A 21,306-nucleotide genomic window follows, 5' to 3' on the forward strand; every position below is an offset into this window, starting at 1 on the left:
CTTTAAGTGATTGGATGGATGAAAGTTTTCCGGAGCACTGAGTTGCTGAAATGTTTTGCTGTTTGAGAGTTGTGAGAAGGTAAGAAATGCTATTGACTTAGTTGGTGTATGTTCAAGCTTGCTTATGATTTGCATGTATGCAGAATTGATGGGCTGTTTTTGTTGCTGTTGTTTACTTAATGCTTATTTCATTGGCTCTTTCATCTGTAAAGCTTGAGGTTATCAGCACAGTTGAAAATCCCCAAAATCTGTGTGCTTGTTCTCAAGCGAGTAGTCAAAAAGGCTGTAGACAAAGCAAGGGCTACAGAATTGCTTAGTTATGAGGAAATGGTATTCTTAACCTGAATATGATATCCAGTGTATTACTGAGTTACTAAAGCTCAGAGTTTAAAAATACGTGACTGTATCTGTAGTAGCGAGCTTAATTTAACAAAGTTTGTCAATGCCAAAACAATAAGCTGAAAGTTAAATTTGGGAGCGATGTAAAGAAGAAGTGAAAAGAGAGCTGAGGGCAATTATTCAATCCATAAATTAAATCTACCCTGGAGCACGATTGCACAATGTGTGCTGGTAGAGATTGTGTTTCATATCTTTCATGGTGTGGGATGGCTGTCCTCAAAGTAGTTGTGACCTTGATTTTAACGCAAAGCCTTTCTCTGCTCTTTAAATCAAAATGAAGCTATTGGAATAATTTATTGCTGCTTCTGTAAGAAGCCGTAGGCATCTCTCTTGCGTTTTCTCTCTCTACATCCATTTTAATTAATTTATTTTGTCATTTTGCTTGAAGGATGCCTCAGAGTTGTGTCTTTCACCTTCAGTGAGTGAATATACCCTTCTGTCACGCAGACTAATTTTGGCCTTTGAGCGTTTCTCTTTTAAGCGAGTTCAAAATAGACTTTTGGCTGGAATCCTGAGCCTTCCTACTAGCACGACAGTGTTGTTTAGATACAAAACAAGGAAACTGAAGTTGTCCATACTTGGCCATCTTGCTTGTATGCAGTACCAGATGGAAGTGATGAATAGTTTCCAGGTACACTGGAACTTTTTTCCTAACTACTGAAAGCAGTGTGCAGCACAGCTGGAGAATGGATATGGGAAATAGCATGCAAGCAAGATGAAGAGAGAAACAAACCCCCTTCTTCCTCTTGGTAGCTGCACCTAGTAGGAAGTGGGTTTCTTACATGGCTGTTAATCAAAAGCTGCCATCACATAGATAACTCATTGGGTTTACTTGTTGTTTTTTTCCTTTGCTGGAAAGAGATTTTTTTCTTTGTCTCCACTTTCTGCAAAAGAAAAATATGCAGAAACGGCTACTTTTCCCTCAGTGAGGCAATTGGTTTTGTATTTCTGGATCCAAATAGTGATGAATATGAACTGGGCTTTTCATCCAGGGTGCTCTGCTTCCTTTCTTGCCAAGGCAGATGCAGCTTTTTCCTTTGTCACTGAGCAACTGTGGCACTTTCTTGTTAAGAGCTTTTGCACTCTATAAAAGCGGGATATTATTTTCTACTTTACTACTTCAGTTCTTCCTGATATTGTGAATAAGAAGATGATGGCTACTTGTGGTTTAACCTGGCAGACAGCTCAGCACCACGCAGCCCATGGCTTGCTCCCTTCCAGTGGGATGGGGGGGGGGAAAAAGGCAAAGCTGGTAAGCTGAGATACAGGCAGTTTAATAGGAGAGAAAAGGAGGAAAAAATTTTAACGAAAGAGTATAAACAAATAATGCAGAATGCAATTGCTAACTGCCCTGCTGCCCGATGCCCAGCCAGTCCCCAGTTAGTGACAGTACCCTGGCATACTCAGCCCATTTTTGTTGTTCAGCATGGCACCACATGGTGTGGAATATCCCTGTGGCCAGTCTTGCTTCTGTTGCCTCCCTCGTGCACCTCCAGGCTCCTCGCTGGCAGAGAAGCCAAAATGTCCTTGATTGCTGAGCAGCAACTAAAACATCAGTGTATTATTGGCATTATTCTCATCCTAAAGCTAAAACACAGAACCATGCCAGCAACTAGGAAGAAACCTAACTCTATTCAAACTAATAGCAGAACAATTTTCACCCAGCATTCCATATAATTTACATTTTGTCTTTTGATGTGTGTGTGAAGATATCATTCCAATAGGCTGTGGGCCATCCCTTTAAAATGTACACAGAGTTCATTTAGTCTATAACTATGGGCTCCACCTATCATGACAGTTCTTCAGGGTAAGAGAGATGGTGTGTGGGGGGAAAAAACATTTCTCTGCTCAAGAGGGAGGTTAGAGTGGGTGCACAACATATACTACTCTGGGATTTTACGTGCATGATCCTGGAGAGGATATGTGGAAGTAGGATGGAAAATGTACTTTGGCCATAGAGACAGGGATGTGTGGATTGTGAAGACATGCAAACTCAGAAGGGGGTTCTTCTGAGAAAACAGCTGCTCCAGTTTTCAGGAGGCAGTTCCTCAGGCAGATTAGATGTGCTGATCCTACTAGATTGTGAGGCCCTAGTGGTCAACAGCAGGCAGCGTTGTACCCAAGAATTGTGCCGCTGAGGAGCATAGAAATAACCAGCTGATGGGTTGGGCTGCTAGGATTGCTATGGCTTGGGTAGATCTGAACTGGCAACAGAAAGGTGAATTACTTTTAGCCCAGTGGGCCTATGGACACCTCAGACCACGAAGGAGGAGATGCGGTGTATAGGTGGGCTCGAGATGAAGGGGTAGACTTGACCATGGACACTATTGCACAGAATATGAATATGAGTATGAAATTGTGCTTCAGTAAAGGAATCCAGGTGGATAATGCTTCTCTGGTATGGAGGACAATGGCTGAAACAGAAACCAGGGAAGGCCTGGTGTGGGTTGATTATATCACACTCTCACAAACCTGCCACGACAAGTGCCATGTACTTAGAATGGTGGAAGCAGCCACCTGTTGTCTGGAAACATATCCGGTGCCCCGTGCTGCTGCCCAAAACACTGTCCTGGGTCTTGAGAGGAAAGTCCTGGGCAGCATGGCATCCTAGACCCTAGAAGAGCTGTGTCAGGCAACAAGACTCATTTCTGAAATAACCTGATAGACACCAGGGTGAAAGAGCGTGGCAGTGAGCGGAGAGGTCGCTTCCTCTATCGTGTACCAGCCTCTGGTAAGATAAAGTGATACAGTGACCTGTTAGAAACTGGGTGCTGGCGCATTCAAACATTGGACATGTTTGCATTTAGCAAAAGCCACGTTGTTAGTCAACACTCAGGATCTGAGAGCTGAGCTAGCTCTGCCCAGTCGAAACTCTTACATGCTGTAGGAGGAGCTAAAGTCCCTGTAGCACACAGGCAAAATGTGCTGGGTAAGACAGTCTGGGTTCTTCTTGCCTTGAGCAAAGGCAAACCCATCTAGGGATCTCTCTTTCAGGAGGACCAGGATACACTTAGTGAGTGATGCACCAGATGTTCCCATCCTTGTGTGTGCCTCTGGGGGATTTGATGTTGGGTGAGAATAGCCAGCAATTTGAATTCTGTGAAGTTAATTGCTGTAGAGTGCTTTATGCCATCCCTATGGTGGTTGCTCAGTGCTTTGTAAGAATCGCCCGGATTTGTGAAGAAGGGTTTTTGATGGAACCAGAGCTGGCCTCAGCATGCAGCAATCCAGCATCCTCCCTACTTAGCTGACGGACTGTTAGGACGGATGAAGCCCAAAGATGGGCAAAACCACACACGATCAGTGGACGTTTTAGAGAGATGGCTTGTAGTCTATGGGAATTATACTGTGGGTATGTATCAGAAGGCATGAAGGATGATAGTACCTATTTGGGAAGTATGGGAAAATATGGGACCTGAGTATGATGTTAATGATAGGGAGTAAGGGGTAGATATTGTCCTGTTTTCAGCTGGAATAGAATTGGTTCTCTTCATAGTGGTTAGAATGATGCAAAGTTTTGGCTCTGGGAGAAAAACAGCATTGATAACATAGTGGTATTTTACTTGTTGCTGAGCAGTGCATTTCAGCTTCGCATGCTGTCCTGCCAGCGATGGGTCTGGGGATGCAAGGAGCTGGGATTGGACACAGCTGGGACAGCTCACCTAAACTGGCCAAAGAGATGCCACTTTGGTGTGGTGCTGAATAGCAAAACCAGGGCAAGTTGGCTGGGATTGGGTCACTGCTCAGAAACTGAGTGTCAGCCATCAGATAGTGAACAATTGCACCGTGCACCACTTGTTCTGTATATTCTTGGTGTTTTGTTGTGTTTTTTCTTTCTGGTCCTTTAAGCTGTCTTTGTATCAGCCTGCAGGTTTTACCTTCTTTTGATTCTATTCCCCATCCCGCTTGGTGGGAATTGAGTGAAAGGCTGCGTGGTGCTGAGCTGCCTGCTGGGTTAAAACACAACACACAGTAAAGAGTGTAATTATTAATAGTTTCCAAGAAATGGTTCCCAAAGTACGGAGATGATGGCAATACAGAATGCAAATACCAGATTAATCTCCCAGGCAGTAATTTTAACATAGGTCAGTGTTATATAGGATCAGTGTGAGCTAGTAAACATCCCAAGAGGGAGCACAGACAGCAAGTGTTCCATAGTGCAACTGTGAGAACCAGCACGACTGCTCTGAAAGGATCAACACTGTCACCAACAACTATTAAACTAATGTAATGTTTTGTTTCAACAGTCTCTTGTCAGACCTGTTGTTACCTCAGCCTTCAAGCTCCCTATTGGGCACCCACAGTGGTTTAACCCAGCAGTGAGCTCAGCACCATGCAGCTGTTTACTCTTTCCCCCCGCAGTGAGATGGGGTAGAGGATCAGAAAAAAGGGAAGACTTGTTGGTTGAGATAATGACAGTTAATAGGACAGAAAGGGAAAAGAAAATAATAACAGTAGAAGAATATACAAAACAAGTGATGCAGACTGACCAATGCCCAGCGGGTCTCTGAGCAGCAGTTTCCCCAGTTGTGTAGTTCAGCACAGCACAATATGGTATGCAATAACCCCTTAGCAAGTTTGGGTTAGATGTTCTGTTTCTGTCCCCTCCAAGCTATCTGTGCACACCCCTCCCTAGCCCCTTTTTTTCAGGACAGCATGAGGAGCTGAAATATCCTATGCACGGAACTATACCAGCTACTAGGAAGGAAATGAATTCAGTCCTCACTGATACCAGGACACTAGTCTTGGAGTCTTTCTCAGATGCTGCCATCAAAGAGGTAGAAATTTTTGCCCGTATTAAATGATGTGATTTTATCTTCCATTTAATCCACACTCTGAAGAATTGTCTTAGGTCAAAACAGTTGGAAATGTCATCGGTCTTCTTACATTACAAGTTTTCCTTCCCACTTTTCTACAAAACTTTTCCTGTTTTCAGCGAGCTGCTAGTTAAATATTTGCCTTCCTTTTAGAGGCAGAAACCATTAGCTTTAACTGCTTTCACATTTCTAATTGAATAGCTGGAAAGGTTGACTGAAAAAAGGTAAAGTAAGGGTCATAGCATCTACTTGACAACTCAACTGTTGTCATTTAACATTTCCCCATAGGAGAGAGACTGCTTATTGTCTGAGCAGAGATTTAGGGCTTTGGGGGTATTTTTTTAATTAACAAGAGCAATCAGAAAATAGTCTCGTGTTTCTGTGTCCAGGATTATTATTCAGTATATGATGCTTTGTACAGATGGTCTTGCTTACTGTTATTACTATACTATCACATAGTTTTAGTCTTCTATTACACAAGTAAGCTCTTTGCAGAACTGTTGTTTAATGTACACATAGCAAATATTTCCAATCTTAAGTATTTCCTCTGTTTCTAGAACTTAACTTTTCTTTCAGTTCTTACTTGAAGCGATCATCTTTTTATACCACTGAAATTCCTTTTTGTCCTTGTTTTCTTCTCTTTGCACGAAGATCAAAGGACAAAAAAATGCTGTCATCTTTTACTAGATGCCTTTAAAAGGGTGTTTTTGGGAAATGAGATTGAATTTGTTTCTGAATTGTCTGACCATATGGTCCTCAAATGCAAAACCTTTTCGATTATTTCTGGGTAAACTTTAATACTCTTTGGTAGTGCTTGGAAAAAAAATGGGAAGGCTGTGGTTTTAACTTGGAAGTTCAAAAGTATATAAGGGTTGGTTTTTAGCAGCAGCTTCAGGAATGTCTGCAAAAAGTACCACTGGAGGCAGTCTTTATCATTCTAACTACGTGACTGGGAAATTACCATTTGAGCCTACTTTAGAGGAAAATGTTATTGTGCTTAAATGTCTTTAATCAGCCTTTAGCATCCACTGTGTCTGGAACCTATTAGGTTTGCTCTGTATTAATACAGGATGGTGAGTCCCAAGGGTAAAAAAAATCCAGCCCTCAGACTTCTAGTAACACTTTTAAATGATTATATTTGCAACTGAGAATGTTTACTCCATTCTGTCACATTCTAATGTAATTTATATCAGCTTGTCATGTGGTTGATTGCATCATACATAAACATTTTATTACTTTGTTAGGTTATGTCTGGAGAAGATATTGCTACAATGCATTATCCAGTCAAGAACTTTGTCAGGAGCTGATGCCATCCATGCTCTCAAACCTTTCTACTTTGCTGTGCATCCAGATTTCTTTGGCCAGCATCCCAAAGAGAGGGTAAAGATCTTGCAGTGGGCTTTCTTTGTAAATGTGACATATGTCAAAGATGGGAGTGATCTGTTTTCTGTGCTGTCAGAGTGGAGAAAGCACTGGGGCTGAAAATAGTTGTTACAGAAGAGCAAAAGGAGGCATTGTTTCTTTAAGGCATCTATTCTTGTTAAAAATGAACTCTTTCTTTCTAATTCACAGGTTATATTTTCTGTTTAGTTGTGATGACAATATGAAATTCTTCCAGTCTGATTTATAATACTTACTGCTTGAAAAGCTGTATGTTACATTTGAAATCAATTGATTCTTTTTTTTTTTTTTTTTTTTTTTTTTTTTTTTAAGCTAAGTGCCTTAAAAATGAAGTTTGTGCAGGAATGTACAAGCATGTACATCACACAGTGAATTTGTGCAAGATAATTATTCATTTATGCTGAAAATATGATCTGTATGACTGTTCAGTAAGAGCAGCTGGCAGATGGTAAAAACAAATTCTACGTGTGAGATTGAAGAGGCTTAGATGAGAACTGGCCACATTTGTAATTCCTTTTTTCTTTTTTCTTTTTAACAGGCAGTAAATGAAAACTCTCTGAAGAGGTTAAATGGCTACTTGGAGAATCTACAGAAACCAGGATTTCAGTCCTTTAAGCCAACTCAGCTTACCTTTTATGTAAGAGAAAGAGAACCAAACTCTTCTAATGTTCAAGAATCCTTCAGTACTTCAGGTGCTTTTATATCATGCAGAATGTATCTTCCTGTATTAAAAATCTTTAAGAAGGGCCATTCCTTAACCGTGTGCAGTCACAGTGACTTTTCAACTATGAAATTCAATGACTTTCAAACCATGAAAATGTGTATTAGATGAGACCAGCTAAGACTATCTCAAGTAGTTAAACAATTTGAACTTTAAAAGCTTTGAAAGAATGAGAATTTAAGGTTGAGGTCAAGTGACAGTATGATGAAGTGGAAAACATAGTTGTCAGTTAGTTGTTGTGCTTTTAGTACCACTCAAGTGTTTAACTGAAGAGTTTTATGTTCTGTATCTTGGTCAAGAAGCATGAGCTAATTGTGAGAGACTTCAGGAAAAGAAATCGTACTGTACTCAAGAAAATAGTTAGCAGTATGAGCAGTTTAGAAGCTTTTGCTTTTTACTCCAGTATTGGCTTTCTATCTGATGATACTGAACCTTAGTTTTATCCAGTGTGCAAGTGCAGTGTTCTGTTCTGAAGCTTTTCTTCATAGTCTGTGAAGAGCTGTTACACCACTGCATTTCCATAGTAAACTCTATGCAAATTGATGATGAGTACTAATAGGAATTCTGTGTTGAACTGCCACAGCTAATGCAAAAACACTTCCTCATGGGTTTTACTGCATCTATGGCTAGGTTTTCAATTTATCCAATCATTCAGCTGCTTTAAAATGTTTACGGTTTTGGGAATGTATAATTTTAAAGGTTCAAATGCTTTCAATTTTGAAGCGAATGTTGAAAAAACAACGCAATAGTAATTTCTACCTATGTGCACCTTTGCTTTAGTTCTTGTATGAGAGAAATGTGAAAGCATTTAAAGCAGTGTCAATTAAATAATGCTAATTTTGTGAAACTTGTCTTTTGTAGGGTTTCGAGCCGTCAGTTTTACTTTACACACACGAGATCTCCTGAGCACAGTGTTGGATATTCTCAACTCCTGCAGTTTATCTACAGAGCATATTCAGAGTTTGAGTGTGAACTCTCAGCCCCATAAGGAGGCGAAAAGGACGCCGAACAGGCCTATCAAATGGGATAAGACTTACTATTCATTTACTGGATTCAAGGATCCTGAGGAAGAACTTGACCAAGCCCAAAGAGTGGAAACAACTTTAATGTATGTAAGGCTTTTATTTGATTATGGTTTTTTTGTAAGATGATAATACACAAAGGAGGTAATACATGAAAATCAGGATTGGAATGTTTGAAGTTGCCAGATGTCATAGCACTGTGCTTCTAATGTGGTGTTTGGGGTACCAACCTTAAATTAAAGCAATTATAAATGCTGAACTTGCATTAAATGCATGACAATTTGGAAGTTAGTTGTTTATGAACTGTCTGCGTGTGTGATTTTGAGAACAAACTAAGAATGCTGTCTCAAAAACCCTTTTTATAGCAGTGAGACTTAATTCAATTTGAAATAAATTTAACATTGTGATGGTAGCATCTTCAGAGCAAAAAATATCCATTATCCTACATAGCATTTCCCAAGGAAAACTGCTGTGCTTGTGCTACTGTAAAACAGTTAATCAAGAATTACCAGGTAGACAATGTTTTTTAGTGATTTTTACACATTTACAAGGAGCGACGCAGACAGTTATGTATTAACAGTCTTGTTTCAATACCTAGCCATTTGGCACTGAACCTTTTTTGTTCAGGTTTGTATTATTTTTTTTTTTCCCCTTGGAGTTCTGTATGAGGCTAAATTAAAGAGTAACTTTCTCCTACAAATAGAATGGTTTATTTATTCGAAGCCTTAGAAGTGCTCTGCGAGTCGCATTGTTGCCATTACTGGAAAAAGGACGGTAAATCTTTGACCTGTGTAATCTGTGTTCGTCCCAGCTCTGTAAGAGTTGTGTAACTTGGCCCTTTAGTACCACCTCCTTTATTTGATGGTCTACAAGGATCGTTTTGGGGTTTGTTTATTTAAGATATGATTGGGAATTTCATTCATTAAAGCACTAAGTTCTGAAGCTGCTGTCCTAAATAAATAGCACTGATCTGCTGCTCGCCACTTCTCACAACTCTCAAAATCTAATTGTTGTAACACTAAGTGCTTTGTTTAATTTGATTGCCTAGTCCCCTGAACAAGAGCCATGACATTTTCTTAGTATTTTAAGGGGAAATGTTCAACTGTTTCAGCTTCTGTCTTCTACTTTAAAAAGACTTTTTTTCTTCTAACTCGAATTCTTACTGCTAACATTTTATTGTGGTTAGATTACTGTTTGCCTGAGAGAGAATACAGCATTCTACTTTTTTTCTTTCTTAGATCCTGGTTGGATGGTAATGAAGCGAGTGCAGTTGTAAAGCTGAAGAAGAGTTTGCCACTTAGGGAAGAACTGGAGCGTTTAAAGTTTGAGCTCTCTCATCAACTCCAGCTCACAGATATCAGGTAATAAATTACATCCGTTGTATCTGCACGAAGGCAGTCAAAGCAAGTGTGTAATGTCATGCACAAGCTTTAAAGGCTTTTTTCAACAAAACAGCTGTATCTCATGTATAGTAACATTATTATACTGGGTAAGACTTCTCCAGAAGATTTCCAGTGGAACAAAAGTTTCCTGGTGCAATCTATTCAAAAAGAGCTAGCATTTGTGACTTGTGTGTAGACTCACTGTTGGTTTTTTTTTGTTCTTTTTTTGATGGGTTATTAGCCTTCCATTATTCAGAAATGAATTTGAGTACCAGGAACCTGAAAAATAAGGATGTTAATAGAAAGTTGCTACTTGTCATCCTCCAGTCTAATGCTGATGTTTAGAGTCTTGAAAATTGAAGAATGAGGTTGTTAGCTTCATTCCATGAGTATGTTTAGGATGGCTGAGGAGAAGATAGAATCTGTAAGCCACCTTTTTATATCCCCCTCTAGTGCTACCGAAAGTATAGTAAAAATAAATAAATAAATAAATATATATATATATATATATATATATATATATAGTATCAAAATAGTATTGCTAGGCAACAGTAGGCAGTTATTAGGATGACATATAACGGACTGAATTGCATTTTAAGTGCTGTGATGCAGTGCCAATTGCTCCATCCCAAAGAGTGTTTTTTCCAGTCACGGATTTCTCTAGATGAGGTGTAATGGTCTGATCAAAGCCAGCAGCTGAGTACACAAGGCAGCCCCTCACTCATATACCACCAGTGTGATCGGAGGAAGACAATAGGAGGAGCAAAAGTGAGATCCTGTGGATCAGTATAAAAGTTTAACAAGTGAAATGAAGCAAAGCTGTGTGTGCAAGCAAACCAAAATAAGGAATTAATTCCTTGAGACTTCGACTAATTCCTAATGGTTCTTTGAGATGACAAACACCGTAACTACTGATGTCTCTGTCTTCTCCTCCTTTTCCTGAGCTTTTATTACTGAGCACAACATCGTGTGGTCTTGGAACATCCCTTTGGTCAGTTGGGATCACTGGCTTTGTCCTCTCCAAAAATCCTGCCCGTCCTCAGCATACTTGCTGATGGGGGCAGAGTAGAAAAAAGAGGAAGAACCTCAGTGCTGTGTCAGCATTATGCAGTAACAGCCAAAACATCAGTGTGCTGTCAACAGCTTAAAAAAAAAGAAAAAGAAAAAAGGACTGCTGTGAAGAAAATTAAGTCAATTCCAGCCAAACCCGGTACAACATGGGAATACCAGTTTCCCACTTTTCAACAGTTGGAGGTTTGGCAGAAGAACATATTTTTATATATATATATATATATATATATATATATATATATATATATATATATATAAAAAATACATATATACATGTATATAATACATATGTATATAATACATATGTATGTATATACAGGGGCAACTATGATCTAAGCTCTTTCTGAAATGTAATTAATAGCTTTGCTATGTCTGTGATGGAAGAGATGTCAAATTACATTTATTAAAGTTCCCACTGTAAAACCTGGCTACTTTTTGGTTTAACAAAGGTATTATTATAGAAGCAAAGATTTTTCTACTGTAAAATATGATAAAAAAAGCAGCTTACCACTAAGAATCATAGGTTTTTGAGCTAGGACAGAAAAAAAAAAAAAAAAAAACACTTCCAAATACAAAGTATTTGCTCCTCTAGACAAACATTACACAATGTGCAAACAGCAACTGCATGCCACGTGACTGAATCAAATACTGGGTTGTGTATTGCTATTTACTTACTAACTCCCCTCTTATTGAGCAAGAGATTCAATTTTCAAACTCTGTTATGTCCACCAGCTTTTATATTTGCTTCTCTTAGAGAGGTTTACTCTGCTTTTTTATCCCGTGTTGTTATTGGTGCTTACTTCAAGAGAGATTGTTCAATAGCATTTAGGCTTTTATCTCTTCAAATAGCATAGGATATGGACAGCTTTTCAGTAGGCCTTTGCTTTTATAGGTGTTAAAGAAATGTTGCTTTTTCGATCTATAAGCCTCTTGTCTGTATCTTAAATCGCTTATTGCTTTGTTTCCTTTGGTTTTTATAATGTTGAGAATGAAATGCTCTCAACTGGACTTTTGTTTAGGTGGCAGAGAAGCTGGGGTATTGCTCATCGCTGTAGCCAGCTGCACAGTCTAGGTCGCTTAGTCCAGCAGAGACCTGAAGTATTAAAGAATGTCAAAGGTATGTTTCCATTACTTGTTTCATACATCCTAATATAGTATTGATTCAGAGGTTAACTCAAGTCTTCTGTGGCAGAGGAACTCTGTTGGTTTTCATGAGTGCTTTTGATAGCTGCAGGAAAACTTGTCAGGCTTACTGAAAAGCTGGTCAGAATTTACATTGCCTACTGGCTGGTTTTTTGTGTTTTTTTTTTTTTTTTTTAAGTGACCAAGTATCCTCCCATGACATTCACTACACTCAGCTTTTATTTTGCTACTCAGTAAATGCAGGCTGAGCAAGGTGAAGTCAGTAGTCTAAGCAGTGAAAACAAAAAAAGGGTGCACTGGTTAACAACACTTTGTTACCCCTGGTAGATGCAAGACAAAAATGCTAGTAAATCTTTGAAGAATTAGTATAAGGAACGCTTACTAGGACCCCTTTAAAATTGTATTATCTTCTCTTATCATGTGCGTTCCGTAAAATGCTTACACTGAAGTCTTTTCTCAGGAAAAACTAGAATATTCCTTAAACTTGACATACTGAAACAGCTGTTTGACCCCTGGCAGTAGCTCTTTGCTGTAACTGTAACATTTTATGCCTGTCCTCAGGTACTCAGTTTTGAGTGGCTTTCATCTGGGGGTTCACTTAATCCTTTCTGAAAAGGTGAAGTGGGTAGGACAATAAATAACTAATAGATTTAAACAGTATCAGATTTCAAATTAGCTTTTCTTAATTACATGTGCTGAGGATGTAAAGTACTGGAGAGGTCTTGGGAGCCTGCTGTAGTCTCAGTTTTGTTAAGATCTTTAGTAATATACTTAATAACTTAATACACTTAATGACTCTTTATGAGGGTGTATAGTGATAGGACAAGGGGGAATAGTTTTAAACTCAGGGGAGGTTTAGGTTAGATATTAGGAGAAAGTTTTTCACACAGAGGTGGTGAGGCACTGGAACAGGTTGCCCAAGTAGGCTATGGATGCCCCAACCCTGGAGGCATTCAAGGCCAGGCTGGATGTGGCTCTGGGCAGCCTGGTCTGCTGGTTGGTGACCCTGCACATAGCAGGGGCATTGAAACTAGATGAGCATTGTGGTCCTTTTCAACCCAGACCATTCTATGATTTTATGATTCTGTGATTAATAAATACTTGTCAGTAACCATACAGATGCAGCTGATCTTGCCTTGGAGTAGGATGATGCACTCCATTTCTTGTAGTCAGCATTGCTCTTTCATAAGGATTTTGGAGACACAGTTGCTGAGAGCAGGCTCAAATGTCAGTATGCTTAGGTAGAGAGATGGGTTCAACAGAAGCTTTGTTTTTCCCATAAATATTTTTTTAACATAATTATCTGCCTTTGGCATCTAAACATTTGAAGAATAACTGATCTCACATTTGGAAGCCATTATATTCAATTTTTGGTCTATTTTTTTTCTATCCTAGAAATTCCTAATTAATTACTTCAGTCTCAGCTTTACAGTTCTTGGACAGCATAACGTCAAAAGTGGAATTACAACCCTTTCTTACAGTTGTCCATTATGATTTTTTTATGAAGGCTATACTTGCTCTTATGATCCCAAGAATCCTAGCTTGACTTGCACACAGCATTTTATTTAGGGATTTTAGACAGTTACAGGCATTTAATGTTCATGCTGCATAGCTTGCCACTTGTCATCTGTTTGTTTTATGGTAATGAAGTGTCTTTATTTATGTTTTGTTTTTTACACTCTGATTTTGGTGCTTGTTACATTTCAAATATTCTTATTAACCCTTGTCTTGTAGATGAATACCTTATACTGAAGACTTCTTTTGGAAGCTTATTTTGACAAATAGTTGTGCTGTTACCCTGAAGAATTCTTAAGAATTTTTGTACTAAAAAAAAAAAAAAAAACAAACAGACACATTTACTCTGAGCCTTTTATGTTATTTCTATCTTTAAGCAAAAAATGAACAGGAAGACATTTCTGATGGCTTGCATGCTGTGGAGAACCTTGTGGAAGCAGTGTTGAGTGGTTATGCTAATAGTTCTTCTACCTTTACTGTATTCCTGTGTATCTTAAGTGTACAGCACACATTTCCTTGGGTGTATGTTATTTGTTACAGATTATTTGAAGGAGCTGTTTGCTGTTATTTTTTCTTTATTAACAGATAGTCTTTGTAAGAAAAAAAATCCAGTTAACTAAAAATCTACTGGATCTGTCTGCTTAAACAGGGAGAAAACAAAAGCTAGTTAAGGTTTGTATGGAAAACTGTTGAACTAGAGTCTTCAAGAATCACTTTTTTTGGATTTTGAGAATAAGGAAAGCAGCTGTTCATCTTGTACGTGCTAAGAACATGTGTTGCTTGTGACACGTTAGCAGGGTGCCTAAATCTTCCATGATTGTGTGAATGATTACAGTAATGAGAGTTGGTAAGGAGCTTTCTTCTCTCTTTAGGACGCACGGTGGTTTTCACAGAGCGCTCAGGTATGAGTGCAGCAGGCCACATAATGCTGGGGACCATGGATGTTCACCATCACTGGACCAAAGTAAGGTGTCTGTTTTCTGTTGTTATGACATCCTTCTTTAAACTATAATCAAAATTTTGTTGCTGATTACTGATGAGTAATTTAAAGGAAGAAACATGGCTGCTGTGCTTAGCGTAACCTTGTACGTTTAATCTTATCTTACAGCAATCAGTGTCAAGTCTTTACTGCTGCTTCTACGACAAACCAGTCTCATCTCTGATTAGATAGCAATAAGAAATCACAGAAATAAGAAGTTATGCATTGTTCATCTCTAAGCAATAAGTGCAATAAGCACTGGCAGAATATTTCTTCATCTGTAAAGAACTCGTTCCCATGAAGAATTTAGGAATTCTGTTCTGATTGTTGATGTAAATGAGACTTAAATGGAGTTGTGAAGGGATCTATTCAGTCAATGGCTGCTAACCAACCATCTCTTCACTTTGTCCTTTTAGACAGATCATAGAGTGCTGCAGAAATTTAGTGAATATGCAGATTCTGCTGTTGGTCTGTGTAAAGTTTAGATTCAGCAAACTTTCTGGCATTCTATGTAATAATGCAAAGTCACTTTAAGGACTTTTTCCTGAATCTTGATAATTAAAATGTTGGCAGTAGTTCTATCAAAAAATATTTCCATGTAAAGGAGATAATTAGAGGAATTTCTGTTGGAAGTTTCACCCAACTAGAATATAAGAATATTTTATTTCTGAGTTCCAGTCAGTTATAATGTGAAAACTGAGCACTCAACTCAAAGTTTTCTCTGGTGGCAATTTGGGTTTTTGCCTGTACCTTTCACTGAGGGAGACGATAAACCATGTTTTGTTAATATGGAATGATTTATGTACTTAATGAAGTGAGAAACTGGAGTTGAATGCAAAGCTTTCTACTCTGAGATTTGCATTGATAGTCATTGGAATACAAGTATTTTGCTAATACTGGGGAAAGAAAGCCAGTCCGTTCCTTAATGAGATAAATGCTTCCTCTTTCTAACTTGCCAAAAGCTGCTAGGATTCTACTACTCTCTTGTATCTGTAAAGAGGTTATTCTGAGATCACTGGATTGTCCCAGCAGAAGTATTTTTTTGAATGAAAAACTCTGTTCTGCTAATAGCTGGGTCAATGGTACGTAGTGACTACGACAGAGTTTCTTCTTACAGCCTTCTTGCTGTCACCAACCTTCTGCATTGTGGCTCACAAGTCCGATCACATCTTAGCCTTTCTGGTAGAGGTTTGTAAACTAGATGTCTGGTTCTTTCCTTCCCTCCTCCAGACTTCAGGTAAACTACATTATTAGCCAAGTCCTTGGAAAGAACTACTCCCAGTGACACAGGATCTCTGCTTTTTGGGGAATTGATTCATTAGGATGGCAAAGGCACTCTTGATGATGGCATATAATAGATGCGCATTTTATGTAGGCCTTGGATTATAACTTGCTTTAGATCTGGGACTGTTAATTCTGTGTATACAGAGATAGAGGACATCCATCCACCTTGTCAAGTTGTATTGGTGTATTTATAGCATAAATACTGAAAACACCTATGAACTTTTTCCATTATCTCACCCCAAAATGCATACATGCAATATTTCTTTTTTTTTTTTTTCATGTATTCCTTGATTGCTGTTTCCATTGCTGTTTGTTAGTTTGTTGTTGGGTTTTTTTGCACTGTACAGATTCTCTTGTTTATTTTTTCATTTCTTAAAATTAAGTTGTATGCCTGGTAACATAAAACGTATTTGTGTATGTATGTGTCCACACAGATTTTTGAGAGATTGCCAAATTATTATAAACTTCAGGAGAGGCTGCTGTTCTTGGAAGATCGGATAAGCCAACTTCTGGGAGGCATACAAGTAATATATGTGGAAGAGCTGCAACCTCTCTTGACTTTGGAAGAGTACTATGACACTCTGGATTCTTTCTATAACAAACTACTTGACAGTCGACTGCCTTTTCATCCACAGAGTCTGAGAGGCTTGCAAATGATTCTAGAAAGGTGAGTATTTGCAGGAAAGAATTATTTCATCAGGAACTTGTACTTTTTTCTTGTGATTACACTGGTTTTTGCTTTCACTAAAAAGAAAACTAATAATAATTTCAGATTTTTGGTGTGTCAGTCTTATTTCTAAAGGTGTGGTGTGCCTTTACATGGGTTAGGGAAAGAGGCTGAAGGAGATTATGCATATTTTATTCAAGTTGGAGGTTTTATCTTATGTTGTTGTGCTGGGTTAAATCAAAGGTTTTGTGCTGTCAGAACAACATTTATTTGTATATATAATGATGCTGAGTATGTATACTTAATATTGTTGACTGTGTTGCTTATGAAATGTAATTGAAAGACTTATGTATGATGTTTATGTATTCTTATGAACCAAACTTGATTAATTTTTTACCTACTATTCTGATTATCCATTGATAATCTTACTCTTATGCTCAGGATCAATTTTGTAAGTAATTCACACAAATGGTTACATGGGGGAAAAAAACCTTGTTTTTCATTTCCATCGTGTTTCATTACAGTGATAGATACACACCAAGCTTACACGAATTTGGACACTTTACCATCCCTACAGTCTGTGATCCAGCAACCCTTCGATGGTTTATTATTGCCAAAGCACAGGAAGCAAGAGAGAATCTGAAAAGAAGGGAAAAGTAAGTGTTTATAGCTCAATACGTTTTTGTTCATGAAAATCTTGGCACACCATATCTCTCACTTGTAGCAGTGCCAGACCTTTGAGGATAGCATTTTTGCTCTCGTGGTGGAAAAGCAACTTTTTTGTAAGGCAAAACTACCTTTCAGCTTTACTGAGTTGAAAATTGAAGTATTGAATGGAAACAAATAGGAAATGATTAGGAAATGACTGAGGAAGTGATTGTCCTTCATACTGTAGAAATAGTTTCCTTCAGAAATAGAGGATTTTTGCCTATGTGTTTTCTGTTGTTGTTTTTTGTTGCTCTTGTTTTACTAAAGAAGAGGCTTTCCCCTTCTTCCCCTTCTTTTCTGCCCTTTCCTTCCTTCCCCACTGGAAGAATCCTTGATATCGAATAAGAAAATCAACAAACTTCTGTTACTTATTTCTATAGCAACAAGAAAACGGTAAAAACAGCTGAGTCTGACTAGAGAATTACTATTTCTAGTTGTTACTCAATTGAGGAAAAGATCAGTTAGTGCATAGTGAGGGGAATAGAAAAACGAGGGGTAGCATGATGGAAAAAATACCTCCCTGGTACTTTCTCACAGATGCTGATGAGAAGAGAGGATGGCTGTAGTGAGTCACAGAACCAGCACTTATTGTATGTCACGGAACTAATGATATCCAGCACAGCTGTACTTTTGTTGCTGACCTTATATGTTGAATGTACCTTTGAGGATTAAGAGCACTAAGTGGAGATTTTATTTTGAAGAAAGCACTGATATGTAACTGGGTGGCACTGTCCCTTCACATGTTGTCAGTGCAAGTTTATTTTTGTGCTTGAGAAATCCTGTAATGAACTGTTGAAACATCACGCTTTGTCACGAGCATATCTATGATGTGTAGACCCAGCATGTTCTCTGAAGGTTGTTTTAAGAATGAGCCTTTCTGAAGGCTTTATGGTTCTAGCTCAGTTAAGATCCAGTGCCTTGGGAAGATTCATGTGGGATATGGGCTTTGGTAGAGCGTGGAGGCTTACTGGAATTTTTCCATAAGCCAGGCACAGCTCTGAAGGTTGGTTATTTTAGCCATGTGAATGATAACTGATGAATGGTGCTTTATCCAGCTACCCATATTTGACAGATGGAAATGTACGTCTGTGGAGGTTGAGAGGGTGTTGTAGCAAATGTATGCACTTGCACCTGGTAATGCATTCTCCTTAAGCCCTTGTTCTACTCCTCGTCATCAAGACTACCCAGGAAAAATGACATCTTTAGCAGTGAAAGACGTGGGGCTCCCCTCAGAGTATAAGCAGCTGCGTTGTAACAATGTAAGAGGCAAAGCTAAGTATCTCAGTTCTTCTGTCTGTTGGATGATTGCTGGTTTGTGTAAAAATAATTGAGAACAGCTATACTTGGTCATATTGAGAGTCTGCTGGTGCCCCGTCATCTTTTAGCTTCTGGAAAGGCTGTATGAATGGGGCAAAATTATGGTGTTCTTTTTACTCTGTACTCCTCTCCAGTTTCCAACAGTCTGTAATTGAATAAATACTTGGAGCTGGAAGCGCTATCTCATGTTAAGAGCATTCACTAGATCATTTCTCCCCTCTTAATTATCTAATTATTTTTTTGAGCCAGCTTATGTTTTGTGGCTCCAGTGTATCCTGTGGCAGCAAACTGTGCAGTTGGATTATGTTTGCTGTGCATGTTAAGGAGGAATGAGGTATCCTTTGTTTTATAAACCTGCAGCCTGATTATTTCTTTTGGCACTCTTGTTCTTCTTCCATAGGTAATATAAAACAGTTATTCTGTATTTATCACCTTTTCTTTTTGGTGTATGTGTGGATATGTGATATTTTTCTGTTGTTAACATCTTACTGAGTCTGAAAATTCCTTTTCCATTTAATCCTTCCTTGAACAGAATTCATTCTGTACTTCTCAACATTCTCCTTAGCCTCCTTTGTTGTTGTTAAAGGGAATCTGAGAGAAAGGAGAGTAGCTGGGCTTCTGTATGGCTTGATATGCTGGAGAATTTGGGTACTACTCTTCTACAAAATTGTGTTACCTACATGAATAATGATGTCAGTTGTAACACAGGATTTAATATGAATTTACTTCACTTTTGTGTAGTGTCTGTTTTATATTGTGTTTTATTGACATCTAAGCATCTTTGAGGAAGCAACTAAAAATAAGCCTGTGTTTCTCACTGTGTGCAGCTAATTTGATATCCTTAAGGGAGCTTGAGGTTTCACTGAAGGGGGGAGATCTTGGCTCACAGGTGTCAGAGAGTGTGCAGTGCTGTGCAAATGCAAGCAGCTCCTGCACTCACCTCAGCTGAAGAGTTGAGTCCCTTTAGCAGACATTCAGTGCAGGTCTCAGTAGCTGTGACCATACTTAGTTTTGGGCTCCTCTCACAGTAGTGCTCATTAGATGAGAGGTAGCACCAGCTCTGGAATCTGGTGATACAGAGTCATCCCACCTCTGATGCTGCAGATGCTGTCAGACCAAGCTGAATCCAAGCTGACCTAGCAGCAGCACTATGCTCCAGTCCCTCTGCATTTCGAGGTCTGGTCCAGTCCAGGGCCAGCAGGAGATGTGGGAGTCTGTAAACTCAGTGTGTAGCAGTGTTCTGATCACCAGCTGGCTCTAGAAGAGGTGTAGCTGTGTTAATGTGGCACAGTGCCTGAGCTACAGTCTTTCTGAACCTGCACTGTATTCAGATCATACGATCCACAGTTTCAGACACTCTTGATTCTGCAGATTAACTTTTTTCTGAGTAGCCTGAATTTGTCTGGGGTGAATTTAAAAAAGAGCAAACATCTGTAAGCTGTTGTTTCACTACCCTGTATGCTTCCTGCAATTAGTAAGTTAGTAATGCATGTAAGATAATTGTATCCGTCATCCATTGTGTTTTTTTTTTTTTTTTTTTTAAGACATGCAGAGATCATTGGTCTTGGTTGAGAAGGCAGGGTAGTTACTAATATGATTTTACTCTTGAAGCTTGTACTTTCATGGTTATTAACTTCTATCTCATATTAAAAATGGAGCCTCTGTGGGTTCTTCTTGGTATTTCTCTGACTACCTGGTTGGTTTAAAAAAAAAAAAAAAAAGATTCTGCAGGCTTTGAAGTGTGTGGGCACGCTGCTGTGCAGTCCTGGAAGCACGTGTAGTCCAGCTTTTTTCTTAAGTTTAATACTTGCAGAAGTTCTAATTTCATCTGTGTATGCCATCTTTGTTTGCTAGGATGATGATTACAGAAAAAGAGCTGATGGATACTTCTGCTGAGAAGTTTTCTTTGGAGCGGCTGTACAAGGAGCCCAGCGTCACCAGCGCACAGATGATAGATTGTTGTAAGCGACTGCTGGAAGAATCATTGCCGTACCTACAAGGCATGCACCTTTGCATTTCACATTTCTACTCCGTGCTGCAGGATGGAGACCTGTGTATACCTTGGAACTGGAAAAGCTGAGGACATATCTGATAATCAGATGAATTGTTTATTTTCTGTAAGAGGCTATAAATATGAGTGTTTTTAAGAGTAAATTATTTAAATCTGTATTTTGATATCCTCAAATTTTCTTCTAACTGCTGCTCGGAAGGGATTGGACAATTTGCACAATGCACAGTATTACCAGCTGTAGGTAAGAGATCTGTACATTCTCTGTATGCTGTAGGAGTCCTGGTGTACGGTAGCAGTGCGAAACTGCGTTTTTATAGTTACCAATGAGAAGTTGTTACGTTGCAAGACTGCAGAAGTGTGCACGTGTATTATTTTTAATATACATAAGTATTGCTAGATAGACGTCCTTAAACATGGGGAATACTACTCAAACAAGACACTACATATTGTCATAAAGGATTTTTTTCAATGCAGGAACTGAATACATAAGCTATCTGGTGGCAGTATTGGCATTCTATATTGCTACCTCTTAATAAATTTAAATTTAGAAAAAAAAAATCAGAGTATGACTGCTCTGCAGAAGAAAACAGTGCTTAAGTTTTGTCTCTGCAGTACAGTTTCATGTGCTGGTCCAATATTGTTGCCTTAGAATTTCAACATATGCCAGTTGTGCTGTCTGCGTTTATTGTAAAGGAGCTGTCATTCAGTTGTTTTCCAGCATTTGCTTCATAATACAGACCATCCTCTCAACAGGCACTCCTAACAGATTGCAAATCCCATTCACAGCACTTACTGCCTGAGTAGTTTAATAGATCATCTAAGGAAAAGTAGCACTGGTCTGAGTGGGATTGTCTGCAAGAGTAAGTACT

General features: G+C 38.7%; 1 protein-coding gene across 2 annotated transcripts; it reads left to right on the plus strand.

Moving 5' to 3' along the window:
* Nucleotides 1-50: 50 nt before the first annotated feature.
* Nucleotides 51-20,506, plus strand: TCAIM (T cell activation inhibitor, mitochondrial; the record flags this gene model as incomplete). 2 transcript variants are annotated; one of them, XM_079538290.1, is made up of 11 exons in its annotated part: nt 51-79; nt 4,647-4,718; nt 6,461-6,596; nt 7,156-7,309; nt 8,200-8,446; nt 9,599-9,721; nt 11,833-11,930; nt 14,344-14,435; nt 16,169-16,401; nt 16,926-17,057; nt 20,281-20,506. In XM_079538290.1, 11 exons carry the CDS (start codon nt 51-53, stop codon nt 20,504-20,506), a joined length of 1,542 nt encoding a protein of 513 aa, XP_079394416.1. The 2 variants fall into 2 exon arrangements, with proteins under 2 accessions (XP_079394416.1, XP_079394417.1); XM_079538291.1 differs by lacking the exon at nt 4,647-4,718.
* Nucleotides 20,507-21,306: the final 800 nt, after the last annotated feature.

The sequence above is a fragment of the Tetrao urogallus genome (assembly GCF_951394365.1).
Source record: "Tetrao urogallus genome assembly, chromosome: 7".
NCBI lineage: Eukaryota > Metazoa > Chordata > Aves > Galliformes > Phasianidae > Tetrao > Tetrao urogallus.